Raw genomic sequence first — 14,131 nt, 5'->3', positions numbered from 1 at the left:
CTTTGGCATCTGGTTTGTTCACAAGTTGCGCATCAGAGTGTTTCTTCTTGTATCCTGCCTGGTTCTTAGAAAGAGAGTGCATATAGACTTTGAAGATAATTTCTTAGACTAAATTTTTTTGAGGAAGATGTCTAACTTGCTAAACCTAAGAGGAAAAAACACAGGAAGCTGGGCTGGGTAGCATTCACAGCGATATGTAGATTTGGAATGGTCTTCCTGTACCATGTACCGTATGTAGCTCGTGCAGTTCGCGCTGACAATCTGATAACAACATTTATGAGAACTGACCACAAAGGAAGGGAGAGTGCACTGCAACCTTGAAATGACGCACAGTTTTGCTGTATTGTTTTTTTTTTCAGGGAAGAAAAATAATAAAATAACAGGCTTGAATCACATGTCTGACAGTGAGAAGTTGCATGTGATTTGCCATTTTTAACCACACCTTGAGGGTTTATCTAAAGAAAGGATTTTTGAATTAAACTCTTTGGTACAAACACCGGAAAGTAGTACATGTTACAATTCAACTTTCAGATGCTTTCTATTTATAGGATTCTGCACATTTCATGCCATGATTTTCTTTCCTGTGCAAGAAGATGCTGAATGACGTTCTCCTGCCTTCCAGTGTTGCATTTATGGCGATTTTGTGTGACTAGATTAGAAGACAACTTTTGAGAAAACTGAAATTATAAGTGCCAGTAAAAGATCTCAAACACTTCAAGTGATTTCATGCAAAATAACCCTGCAGTACCAAGATGCTGAATATATTGTCTGATGCTTCCAAACGTTTTTATATTTGCACGAGTGTCTATGAACTTTACCTTGACTAGTTGAATGGACACTTCTGCTGTTTGTTTTTTCCATAATTGGATGTCCATTGTGTACTAAGCACACAGGTCATTCACGGTAACCACCATGTGAACTCGCTCTGCATCAAGACATGCTATGATATTTCGGCTTTCGGCCAATTCTTGTCTGCTTAGCCAGCAGCTACCATTTTAAGACTTTAATCTGGGAGGTATGCAATGATTTAAGAGTTCAGGAAATAGAAAGAATCTTTTTCTAGTTTTTGATCTTAGCTTATTAATACCAAACTTGAAACATTGCAAAGCAGTTGTAAATGTATGTTCTTTTCTTGTGACAAGGTCAGCTGAAACTGTGCCAAGGAACTTTGGTCGCCATGACCTTTACGCATCCATGAGGACACAAGAAAAATAGCTAACATTGATTTAGAAGAAAAACGTATTTCACTGTCACAAAACTGGACTAGATACAGTTCTGAAGAAACAGTGGTAAATTGTTATAACTGCTGATTAATACTCCCAGGCAGCCCTGTTGTACCAATAGTGATCTTGAGGCTGCTGCTTAATCTAGATTTAAATATGTAAAACCCAACTGGGGAGAAAATGAAATGTTCTCAAAGGCCACAAGTACATTCTATCTTACTGCATCCACTTGAACAGACGTGTAAAGTGTTGTTAAATGTAAAGCTCATTGATTAGCAACCCAAAGATTGGAAACAGAGTTAAGCAGTCCAACAGGAGTAACTGCAATCTTCCAAGTTAATTGAAATTGGAAACCAGTTTCTGCACAGCAGTCCCTCATATAACAATAAAATAAGTGATCAGATGATCTGCTTTAATGAAACCTATTTCTGGGATAAGCTTTGACAGGGACATCAGGTGATCGGCTATATTTCTCTGAGTTGCCCTGTGGGATGTTTTTATATCTATGTAAGGGATCAAATGGAGCCTTGGATTTTATGTTTCACCCAAAAGATGTCTCTCTCCTCCAACAGAGCAGCACCATGTTGAGGAATCAACCAGTTCTCCGTGCTCCAGTTGCTCAAATCCATCACTTTCCTGTCTAGAGCCAGGAATGTCATGGATAGTGCCACTGATGCTCTGTGCATGTTATTCAACTTGTAATATTTATCACAATTCGTTTTTATATGCACTTTCTCATGTAATCATTATAACTTGTAAAAACAAAAATATATAGTACTTAAAGATCTTTTAAGCATCTAATGATTTTCCCTTGTTCATAATAAATTGCAGTACTTTGCAGAATTTCTGTAGCTCTTTGCTACATAACTGTCTCTGATTCTCCGATTAGAATACCAAATGTCAAGACACTGCAGTTACTTAGCTAACTTAAAGAACTTTATGTGGCATTCAAACAACTGAGTTACACCAGAGATTAAGCCATGTAACAATCTCAGGGTAAGTATCTGGGTCTTAAGTGTGTGTCTTGCTGAAGTCTGTAGTCCTGAGCTCTGTGTAAGAGTTATTCGTGTATAAATTAGCCCATTGGAAGTTTTATTGCAATAGGATATTCTCAGGTTCTTGGTGTAAACTAGAAGTTAGGTTAAATGCTCCAAATACTGGAAGGCCTCGGCCAAAAATGTATTTCTCATTCCCATTCCTTTCAAGTTCCATAACAGGGTTGCACTTGTCCCTTTTTAAGAGATGTTTAGACATACACATGAACAGGCAGTGAATAGAGGGATGTAGACCATGTGCAGGCAGATGGGATTAGTTTAGAATGGCATCATGGTTGGCGCAGAAGCTATGTTGCGGTTGTATACCATTCTATATAATAGTTTTATCAGGAAGAAAGTAATGTTGTTTTTTTCATTTGGCCTTACGCTGGTGAATATAACTTGCGTGAAGGAATATCAAAGCACATTTTGGAATGCCAAAGTGGAAGAACCATACAGAACCAAAATTGATGCCCCACATTAATATTCACTGGCACTGATTTGATGGATATATTTTCACATGGATAATCTTAAGAAAAGATGTAAACATAGCACAAAAAAGCCACACATTCATCCTAAGGACCTTCCAAAGGGCAATCATCAGATTGGCTTCTGTTAATGACAAACTATATTTCAATTTTAAAAGACAAATAATGTTAAACTCAGTGACTAAAATGGTGAAAACGCAATTTCTTTAGAAGGATAACCAAATAGTAATACTTAAAGAATTTAAACCTGTTCAAAAAGTGCATAATAATGCTATTTGGTACTATAAAACCCACAGCAGCAGCATAATACTTTATATTCTTTACTCTGCCTCTTTCGACAGGGGAGGTATGAAGTGCCCTCTCCTATGGTGTCTTGTTCACATATCTCCAGAAATGCTTCTGATAAACCCAAGCTATACGTTTGTTACTGAGTGGAGTGGTCATAAATTGACTTGTTTTCCTCCCAGTTCCTGATGTCCAGCTCTGCTGTCTTCTCTGTTTTATCTCTCGTTGTTAACAGTCAGTGACCTTTTTGAAAGTATAGTGTTCCTTCATTGTGACCAGAACAATATCAGAATCCATGATGGATGTGTGATCTCAGTGAAGTTATCCATTATCCAGCTGTTCTCCGATTCCGATCGAGGTGATTTAAGTTGATGATCCCAATTTGTCCACCTGTAATTTTATTTCGGTTGTATTGTAGCTCGTGGATCTTCATTCTTTCATGTTTCTTATGCCAAATATTGACTTTGATCCTGGTTTCAAGCCCTCATTGCCAAATAAGTGTTGCTGTGAAAGCCCTGCTGCATACATCTCACTGATTTATCTTCATGACTGCTCTGCCAAAGGACAGGTCCTTTGGCTTATTGTTTCAGTATTGTCAGGACATCGTCATTGTCTATCTGCTGATGTTTCAGCCTGTGGCAGTTTACCTGATGGGTATTTCACCAATGACTTCCACTCTCAGGGACAGGGTGAAGAGGAAGGTTCTAGGTCTACTTCTGCCCGAATGGGAATTAAACCCTCACTGTTAGGATTAATCTGAATCTATCACTAGCTATCCAACCAACTAAGTTAAGTGGCCCCTAGACTTAGTCCACTTTAAAAGCAGCAACTTTAAAGCCCAAAATCTTTAACCAGCATTATCCTATATACCCTATACAATGTAACACATCTTCAGAGCGTTGAAAGTGTCAGTAAGTTAGTTACTTGATGCATGGCATTAGTGATTTACTGTTTGTGCAGTAAAGAATTAAGTCTAGGACTTCTTTATAGCTGATAAAGATGAGGGAGAGCATACTCGCACGCATTTCCTCCATGAGCACTAAAATCACTGTCAAGCATTCCACCCTGGAATTCTTGATCCTGTGATTATTGCTGAGAGTTTGGAAATGTAGGAGGCCCACAGTCATTAAATTGATGCATCTTTGTGGACTACCAATAATTGTCAGATTGAATCATTGAACTAGTTATTTGTAGCCTGCCTGTACCATATATAATCAGGTCAAAGAACCACAGGTTTGTGAACCCTGAGCTAAGTTCACATGGCCATATTTGTGTCTGAAATTTACCGCCATGCATTGGCAAGGGAAGGAGCAGTAACAGTAAACATTATCATTAAATATTATTTTCTGTGGCCTGTATATTTCGAGTCTGCCAGACACTAGTTGACAATTTGGTCCTGTCTGAGGCCCGCTCTAAGACTGGGTTTCCCTTTTTGTTTTGCAGGAAATTGGTCCATGCAATAAATCTTCCTCTGCAGTCACCTAACTTTGCTTACTTCTGCAGCACATTAAAAATGTTTCCAACATTGTTCAGGTTTCTGGAATTTTTGGATGGGATTTTTATCAACTTCATGTTGTACAACACCAACTCCAATGTAAAGCACAGCTGAGTTTGTGAGCCTTTTCCTCCAGTTTCCCTTGTCCTCAGCTCACCTTGCCATGCCCTTGTCCTTGCCCTACGCTCACCCTCACCCTTACCATGCTCACCCCTTTGCCTCCTCCTCTGCACAGTCTCAAACCTGGCCGTGCCCTCAATCTCACTTTCCCTCACCTGGTTCCACACTTCCTCAAAATGTTGTATGTTACAGTTAAGTGACTACAGGTAGCCTGTTTTTAAAAACAGCACTTTGTTATAGCTTTTAGCAGTCACATGATTAAATTTTGTGTTTCTAGCGCACTGGGAGGCCTGATGTAGGCCAGGGAACATCCTGAGTTGAACCACCTGTCTTTTGGAGGCAAAGCAAGTTACTGTTTTGCTGAAGTTAAGAGCTCTATCACACTGTCTGTCTGAAATTCAGGTCAGCCAACAATGTGGTCTCTACACACTGACTTAAGCAGAAAGTATTCTGCAAAACCGAGTCAAAAATACTTATAAGAGACCAGAGTAAAATGTCAGAACTGGGGAGATATTGTGACTCCTGTCACTTTGCTCATTGATAGCGCCATTCCAAGGCCAATTTGTCTTCTATTGGCAATATCTGGAACTTTTAAAAAAAATTCTTTTATCATATACGGGTGTCTTAGACTAGGCCAAGATTTGTTATCTATCCCTAATTGCACTTCAGAAGATGTTAGTGAACTGGGTTCTTGAACTGACCCAGATATGCCCACAGTGAAATCCTGGAGCTCCCTTCCCAAGAACAAAGTCCTAACTCTAATGGAATTGTGATGTAGCTCCAAGTCAGAGTGATGCAGTGCCTCACAGTTAAGGAGTTTGATCTCCAACAATCACGCCCAGAGCTGTTTCTGCTCTGACTCTAACCAGTGGAGAGTTTCCTCCCAATTCCTCTTGATAATAGCATTCCTGAAGCCCCTTGTTGCTATACCTTGGCCAAATGTCGCTATCATTTTACTGATGATTGAGACTAGACTGATGAGATAATTGCCCAGATTGCGTTTGTCCTTTGTTTTTATGTACAGGACATAGCTGAACAATTTTCCACGTTGTCAACTGGATGCCAGTGTCGTAACTCTATTCGAAGAACTTGACTGTGGGTGCAGTATGTTCTGGAATAGATGTCTTCAGTAGTATTGCCAAAATTTTGTCAAGGCCTGTGCCCATAGCAGTATCCAGTGCCTTCAACCAATTTTTTAATATCATGTGGAGTGAATTGATTTGGCTGAAGATTGGCACCTATGATGCTGGGGACCACTGGAGGAGGCCGAGATGGATTGCCCACTCGGCACTTAATTAGCTGGAGATGTATGCAAATGCATCTGGTTTGTCTTTTGGACAGATGTACTCGGCTCCTCCTTCATGGAGGATGGGGCTGTTTGGTTTAGTTATTCACCACCTGTGTTTTCATAATTCCATGTGGGAGGGTAGCAGAGCTTTGATCTGATCTCTTAGTTGTGCGATCACTTAGTCTCATCTTTTGCCTGCTTTTTCAGTTGTTTTAGCACACGAGCGCTCCTGTTTGGTACCGTCACCAAGCTATCAGCTCATTTTTGAGGAATGCGGGGCGCTGCTGCTGGTATGCCCTCAAGCACTGCCCATTGAACCAGAGATGGTCCCCGGTTTGATGGTAATGGTTGAGTGGAGGATATGCCAGGTTGTGAGGTTAAAGAATGTGCTGGAGTATGCTTGCTGCTGCTGATGGGCCACAGCATTTCCACCAGCAAATGGGCACACGGGCCATTATTGATTCCCTTCTCAAGTGAAGAGCAGGATATCCACGTGCTAGCATTTATCTTTGCGTGCCCCCACTGCTGAGGAATTGCCTTTCTATCCTCTTCATCTTCACCGTTTCTCTGTCTCTCTCTTGTTTTTGAGCCATTCTTGAAAAGCTGTTAGTAAACCCTCCCCCCGCCACACGTGCCCGCTTGTGCGCACAGGTGCGCGCGCACACCCAGGCACATTTTGATGCATTAAGCACAAGCTGTTGTTTTTATTAGTGTTTGGAGAGCTGGGAGGTACATCCATGTGTCCAAGTGCTAGGCAGAATAGAGCCAACCCCCCTAAAGATAGACACAAATCTAAAAGTGGAACTGCTGATGAAGATTCTTTTAATGTAGTAGTGTTTTCAATTTCATGTTTTGATACTTGTGGATTCCTAAAAGTAGTTGTGAGCAAGCCAAGCTCTGAGAATTCAGCTCAGTTTTTATTTTGTCAGTTGCTAGCTTTGAGGGCAATATCGGAACAGCCGCATCTATTCATATCGACAATTTGAATATCTACAGATTGAGGGGAAGTTAAATTTAAATTTAAATTTCAGATGTGGCCCACTGGGTCTCAGCTCTAGCTCACTAAAGGGCAAGTCGGTGATCATAAGTCAGAATCTGCTTAGCCCCGTTAACCTAATTTATTCCACAAACAAACTCACATTGCTGATGCTCATTCAGTTTACTAACATACATGGAATACTTCACTGCATTGTGTCTTACTCAAAATTAAACCGTTGGACTCTGTCAAATCGTTTGGTACACTTGTTGGTTTTGTAGATGAGAAAACTACCAATTGGTCACTTGGCCTAATATCTTTTAGTGTCATGTCTTTTTCCAAAAAGGCTCCTGTGAAATGAAGGTGCTGTCATAGTACTTTTCAGTGCCCATACCCTGCGCGAGTACAGCAGTGCAGGAAGAGTGCTCACCCACCATTTTACTGCGGGGCTGTTGTGGATGGACAATAAATGCTGGCCTAGCCAGGGATGCCCACATCATGAATAAATAAAACATATACATACACACACACATTGTTGTTTAAATGGCACAAAGAAACTTGTCAAGTAAAGTAAAGATACTGAACACAGTGGTGAATCAGCCAAGTGAAAAGGGCAGAACCAGAGTGAGGTGCACAATGAGTGTGAGAAAAACTATCCTTTACATTTAACCAGGTAAAAGCCCATCAACCATAAGATGCTATGTCAGTGAGAAAATACAGTAATGAAGAGGAGATCCTGACGCAGAGGGCAGGGAGCTGCCTTCAGAATGAGGCACAAGCTTGTTGTCTTTCTGAGGATGTGAATTTCTGTGACAAAAATAGGATTTCAGTTGGAAGAGGTGAAACTAAACACTTGTTCACAACCTGTGAGAAAGAACAGCTGTATGCTTTATGGGCTAAAGGAAAGATGCCACACATCAAACTCTTGACTCAACTGGGGCTATGCTAATTACTTCCACACTTCCACATTGAAGATATTAAACATGGAGGATTGTGCTAAATTGGGTGTTTTACCTCACTAGTTAAATGCAGACATTTAGCTCAGACTGTGACTTGGTTTTCAAGCTTCTTTATGTAACCTGACAGCTTTTTTTAAAAATATTCAGTGCAGTAATCAAAATCTGAGCACATTGTCTCAAGTTCAGCTTTGGAGATTATTTGTGTTTTCCACTTTAATTGGAAGAATTTAAGGAAATACTGGTTTTCTCCAGAAGCAGAACTGTGTCTGTTTGGAGCATGATGTATTGAGCTTGCAGAACAGGCTTTACGTCTGTTTCTATCTTTTCTGCATGGGCAAAATGCCCCTTTGTGCATGTGATATTGCCAGTCATCCATTTGTCGCAGCAGGAATTGGCCTGTCTTCCACAGCTGTTTATTTGCCACTCATGGTTCAATATAAACTTCAGTCTGCTCGCTCCGCTTCATGACTGTTTTGCCAGACTGGCGAAACTGTCCCTTAAATTGTACGCTGCAGTCAGTTTCTCTGTTTTCTCTGGAACATGTCATGGTACATTCTTAAAGCAGTGCTCGTTTACAGCATGCCAGTGCAGTGGTCCAAGGAGCGCTGACATATTTCCACACTCTTGTGAAACCTCAATCCTTCTCTGAACAGAACCCATTTGGCTTATCATTAGCTATTTACTGGTGTGTTTTGTAAATACTGCCATTATAATTGATGGCCGGACACCTGTAATGCCGAACAATTTGTCCTCAGGAATGTTATTTCTCGTTATAATTACATTTAGAAAGCTGATTACTATTGGCTCCGCAGTTCTCTAGCAGAGGAACAACAGTGGCCAGAAACTAAGGCTTGATGAACTGAAACCTTAGAATGACAGCCCTTAGAAACATCAAGATTCTGTAGTAGGAAAGCAAAACTCGGAAGCTCCACTAATAAGCATTGTAACAGCTTAGAAACGGTTAACAGCTATGCAGGATGATGACTGATGCACTGATATCAACTTAATCTATAAATCAATAGCATCAGCAATATTGCACAAAGTTTTATAATGCCTGAAGGAGCATGATTCTATGAAGAGAAATCTGTGATACAAATTACCCCCATGTAGCTAAAGTCAGGAGATGTCCATCAGTGCCAGATGACTAAAACTTGTTGGCACAAGTTTATACTTGGCAATGTCATCTTTGCGTGATATTTGAGATTATGATGTAAATAAATAAGATGTGAATACTTATAGCAGTAAATTAGGCTGTCTAGTTGGAAAATCGTCTGATCCATGGGCACATGTTGTTCACAATCCCAAAATTACGAAGGCTGAAGTGTGTGTTGTATCACGTCAAGTTAGATCTGCAGGGTTTCTGTTTTGAGGTTAGCTTTCCACCGGTTCATTTAGCAATGTAATAAAGTGTGAGGCTGGATGAACCCAGCAGCATCTCAGGAGCACAAAAGCTGATGTTTTGGGCTAGACCCTTCATCAGAGAGGAGGATGGGGTGAGGGTTCTGGAATAAATAGGGAGAGAGGGGGAGGTGGACCGAAGATGGAGAGAAAAGAAGATAGGTGGAGAGGAGAGTATAGGTAGGGAGGGGATAGGTCAGTCCAGGGAAGACGGACAGGTCAAGGAGGTGGGATGAGGTTAGTAGGTAGGAAATGGAGGTGCGGCTTGGGGTGGGAGGAAGGGATGGGTGAGAGGAAGAACAGGTTAGGGAGGCAGAGACAGGCTGGGCTGGTTGTGTGGTGCAGTGCGGAGAGGGGACGAACTGGGCTGGTTTTGGGATGCGGTGAGGGAAGGGGAGATTTTGAAGCTTGTGAAGTCCACATTGATGCCATTGGGCTGCAGGGTTCCCAAGAGGAATATGTGTTGCTGTTCCTGCAACCTTCAGGTGGCATCATTGTGCACATTTATTCCAGAACCCTCACCCCATCCCCCTCTGATGAAGGGTCTAGGCCCGAAACGTCAGCTTTCATGCTCCTGAGATGCTGCTTAGCCTGCTGTGTTCATCCAGCTTCACACTTTATTATCTTGGATTCTCCAGCATCTGCAGTTCCCATTATCACATTTAGCAATGCAACCTGGTTAAGAACACAGTCAGCATGTCCCTTGACAATGTCACTTCCTGTTTCGTAACTGATCAACAAGGAAGATTTCAGATCTTACTATAAACCAAATATCCTCCATAAATTCATACATTCATATTCATTTCCAGATGGGGCATCTCTGACAAGTTCATTGTTATTGCTTAGAAAAGGGGAATGGAGGGTTTTCTGAGCTGTTGCAGTCCTTGAACCTACTGTCAGACATATGCCTCCCTCACAGTAAGCAAGAAAGACCATTTTATTGTCACGACGCCACTTGATTGACTGAAATTACGTAGAAACGAACACATTAGGTTGTTCTTGCAAAGGACTGATTTCACAAGCTTGAGTCTGTGCTCAGGGTGGCCGTCACATACCTCGGTGGGGGGAGCTGTCCTCCCCTCACCCTCACACTCAATGTCTCTCTCAGACAAAGGTATTTTTACTCTCGCTTAAATATGTAGATTTCCGCGCTGTGGTCCCAACTGCTTAAAGGTAACTGGAGACAGATGTGCTAGGTGGAGAAAGTTATGAGATGGAAAGATACTTAGAAAATGACATGTGTCTTCAATCAGCTTCTTTACAGCAATTCCTGATGGTCAGATCATTTCCCATAACTGGACAAGACCACTCCTTTCACTGTGGCTCTTACAGTAAATGTGGTTCATATTTAGCAGGAGCAAATCAGGGGACTTGCCTGACAGTATATTTCCAAAATTTATTTTTGTTTAAAGTGTGCATCAGCTTAACTGATTCCCACGGGATTTTCTGGGAAATCTTCACAGTTTAAATAATGACTGTGTGTATCTTTCTTCTCCTTTGCAGTCATGTGTCATTGCCGGGAGAGGGGAGCTGAGCTGATAGTTGGTGATCAGGCACATATCCATCTCTATGAACAGGGAGGTGTTGCTCAGGTACTAGTGGCTTATTCAGCACGGTGCGCAGTGTGTAACAGTATGTGACACCCTCTTGATTAGACCTGTCAGTAAACTATACTGTGTGTCCCTGTATCTCTATTTTGTGGCAAGCGTACTAACAACTTTTAACTAAACTTGGTTTTGTTGCTGGTGGAGGGAGTGGGGGAGGTAAAATGATTGATGCTGTGGTATGTGAACACAAAATTAAACGTGCCGAGTCTGTGAATAAGGACTGCTGGGCCGCCTTAAATTGCAACGCACACCCGGTTTGCACATGGGGTTCTGGAATATTCAACAACTTCTGTATATTTGTGTTGCTAAGTGGCAAATAGCAGTGCAACCTACTAAACCACCTAAAGTATTTTTTTGTATAAAATAAAAGTGCCAGAACTAAAGTCCAGTCTTGCTTTAGTCTTAAAGTAGCTGTTCAGAATCTCAAACTCCCAACAGCAGAGGAAGTATATACCACACAACACTAAGTGGACTCACTTCTTCTCTAGAAAAATTTTAAGTGGCATCCACCTAACTCATTAACACAGTCAAGACACCTTTTTTCTGCTTTCTTTTGACTGAAGGTCTGTCTTAGTGGAGCTTTCAGCTTGTGGCTGTAGAAGAGATACTGGGGAATGGATCTATTTTTTTTCCATTTAGTGTTGGCACCATAACTCCAAGATGTAAATTCCAAAATTTCTCCAACATGCCCAAATCTGCTGAAAACTCCGGAAGTATGCCCATTCCTACTCCCGTTCTCATGAACCATCTTTCTCTACAAACTTCAAGGCTTTGTTTAAGACCCGCACCCCTCTCTTCCTGCAGCCAATCCCCATTCCCAGTACTGCCTTTTGAAGTTCTGGCAAAGTGAGACTGCATCGTGGAATTTTGTACATCTGCTCGGCATCCTTGAGCTTTTGGTCCAACTCGCCCGTGGTGACCAAATGTTCCATTTGGTCCTATCCGTCTGAATCCTATTCATATATCCATTCAGATGCCTCGTTAAATGTTGTGATCATACCAGCCTCCACCACTTCCTTTGGCAACTCAATCTATTCACTCATCACCCTCTGTGAGAATGGTGCCCCTTGGGTCCCTTTCAAATCGTAAATCTATGCCCTCTAGTTTTGGCCTCACTACCCTGGGGAAAGACTTTGTCTATTCACCCTATCCTTGCGCCACCACCCCGCCCCATGATTTTAAAAACCTCGATAATGTCACTCCTCAGCCTCCAATGCCCCAGGGAAAATAGCCCCAGCCTATTCGGCCTCTGCCTATAGCTCAAACCCTCCAACCCAGGTAACATCCTTTGTAAGTCTTTTTTGAACCCTTTCAATATCCCTCCTCAATCAGGGAGACCAGAATTGCACACAGTATTCCAAAAGTGGCCTAACCAACATCCTGTGCAGCTGCAACATGACCTCCCAACTCCTATAATCAATGCACTGAGCAATAAAGGGAAGCATACCAAATGCCGCCTTCACCATACTGTCTACCTGTGACTCAACTTTCAAAGATCTATGAACCTGCACTCCAAGGTCTTTGTTCAGCAACGCTCCTCAGAAGCCTATCATTAAGTGTATGAGTCCTGTCCTTCTCTGCAAGCACTAAGAATCGCTTGCCTTGGTTCAGTGGGACCTCATCTTGAGTGAGAGGTCACTGGCCACATTTTACTGCAAAGACCTGATCGCATAATCTAAGCTGCAGTGCTATATTGAGGGAGTGCTACACTGCCAGTGGTTTAGATTTTCAGGTGAGCCGTTACAGCAGTGTGTCTTGTGTGAGAAAAGTCTTGCATTTGTGTAGTGCCTTTCACCACCTCAGGACTTGCTAAGGTGCTTCAAAGCTAGTTAAGGTCTTTGCAAGTTGTAATGTTGGAAAATTGACAGCCTAATTTTGCACAGCAAGATCCCATAAGTAGCAATGACTAGAGTGAAATTCCGAAGACCAAGAGCTGATTGACCAGAAACCCTGAGCACTATTGACTGTCTGTCTGGTACTGACGCTCCCCGCTCTCTGTAGCTGGATTTTTGTTTTATCAGAGCTCCCCCTACCACAAAATAAATGCAGATCCTCAAAGCTATTCAGCCCTTTTATCTTACAAATCCAGGCAGATCATGAACCTCCTTACTGCATTAAACTGCAGCTCATTGTCTCAGGGTCACACCTTAGCTTTAATTGAATTTGATGAGGCAATGAAATAATGACTGTCAGTTGGACCTGATTGATTTATTATCAAGTGGACCGAAGTACAGTGAAAATGTTTGTTTACGAGTGGTACTGGCAGATTATCGCAAACAAAGGATGTACAGATCAAAAGACTAAGAGGCATACAGGTTACATTGCAGGATACATTATTTGAGGCTAGAGTCCATTCAACTGTCTGATAATAGCCGGGACGAAGTTCTCCTGAACCTGCTTGTTCATGTGTTCAGGCATACGTTAAATGCAGCAGCTTTGCCAGTGAACCAACAGAATCAGTTTGCTATGCTGTGAAATTTATCCAAACAGTCTCATTTCATGTGTTCAGACAAGCAAAGTCGTTGTGTTAACTTGGTATATAACAAAATTGATGAACAGGTGTGAAGCGACAGACAGTTGTGCCAGTGGAATAGCTGTCACATTGACCCTGCTTGTTCAAACATTCCTATTCTTGCTCAGTTGCTGCCCTCTAGAGATGTTTAGTTAACACTTCAGTTTAGGATTGCCTTCTAACCTGAACTCTCCATTTTTTTTTGTGCCTCCTCCTATCTTGATTATTTTCCTTTTTTTTGGCCCTGATTTGTCTCCTTCTGGTTTACCTGTTTGTCTAATTTCTGCAGCCAACACGCAGGAAATCCTCCACACTTGCAGGATTAGCGTTATGGTTTGTTAGCGCTCAGGAGGGAATTATTCAGCCCAACTTGTTTAACCAGGTCTTTGAAAGAGCTGTTAAAGCATCAACACCAATTATTTGCATTCAGAATTTGAAATGTTTCCCTGTGTTTCCATCAGGCCTCAGTGAGACCATGCCTGCAGTATTGTGTACAGTTTGGTCTCCATGCCGAACAGAGTGCACTGGAGGTTCACTTAGCTGTTACCGGGGATGAGAGAACTGTTGAGTCAGCAGTGATTTGTTCAACTAATCAAATCAACGTACAGAAGGGAGGTGAAGAGTTTAGTGACGTGGTGCAATGAAAACAATCCATCTCTTAACTTCAGCCAAACTAAAGAACCAACCACTGACTTCAGAAAGAAAGGATGAGAACACGTCCCCATCTCCATCAACGGAACTGAGGT

The 14,131-nt window shown here is 41.8% G+C and overlaps 1 protein-coding gene across 3 annotated transcripts in view; it reads left to right on the top strand.

Annotated features, from left to right (window-relative positions):
* The window catches only part of tha1 (threonine aldolase 1), a 65,047-nt gene that overhangs the window by 38,830 nt on the left and 12,086 nt on the right, over positions 1-14,131 (top strand). For all 3 annotated transcript variants that reach the window (XM_048555644.2, XM_048555646.2, XM_048555647.2), the window contains one exon: positions 10,770-10,858. In XM_048555644.2, the coding sequence (XP_048411601.1) occupies positions 10,770-10,858 (89 nt within the window). The remainder of the gene's footprint in view (positions 1-10,769; positions 10,859-14,131) is intronic.

The sequence above is a fragment of the Stegostoma tigrinum genome, chromosome 22 (assembly GCF_030684315.1).
Source record: "Stegostoma tigrinum isolate sSteTig4 chromosome 22, sSteTig4.hap1, whole genome shotgun sequence".
Lineage (NCBI taxonomy): Eukaryota > Metazoa > Chordata > Chondrichthyes > Orectolobiformes > Stegostomatidae > Stegostoma > Stegostoma tigrinum.
Note: the sequence above shows the minus strand (reverse complement) of the source record. Positions and strands in the feature narration are given on the sequence as shown.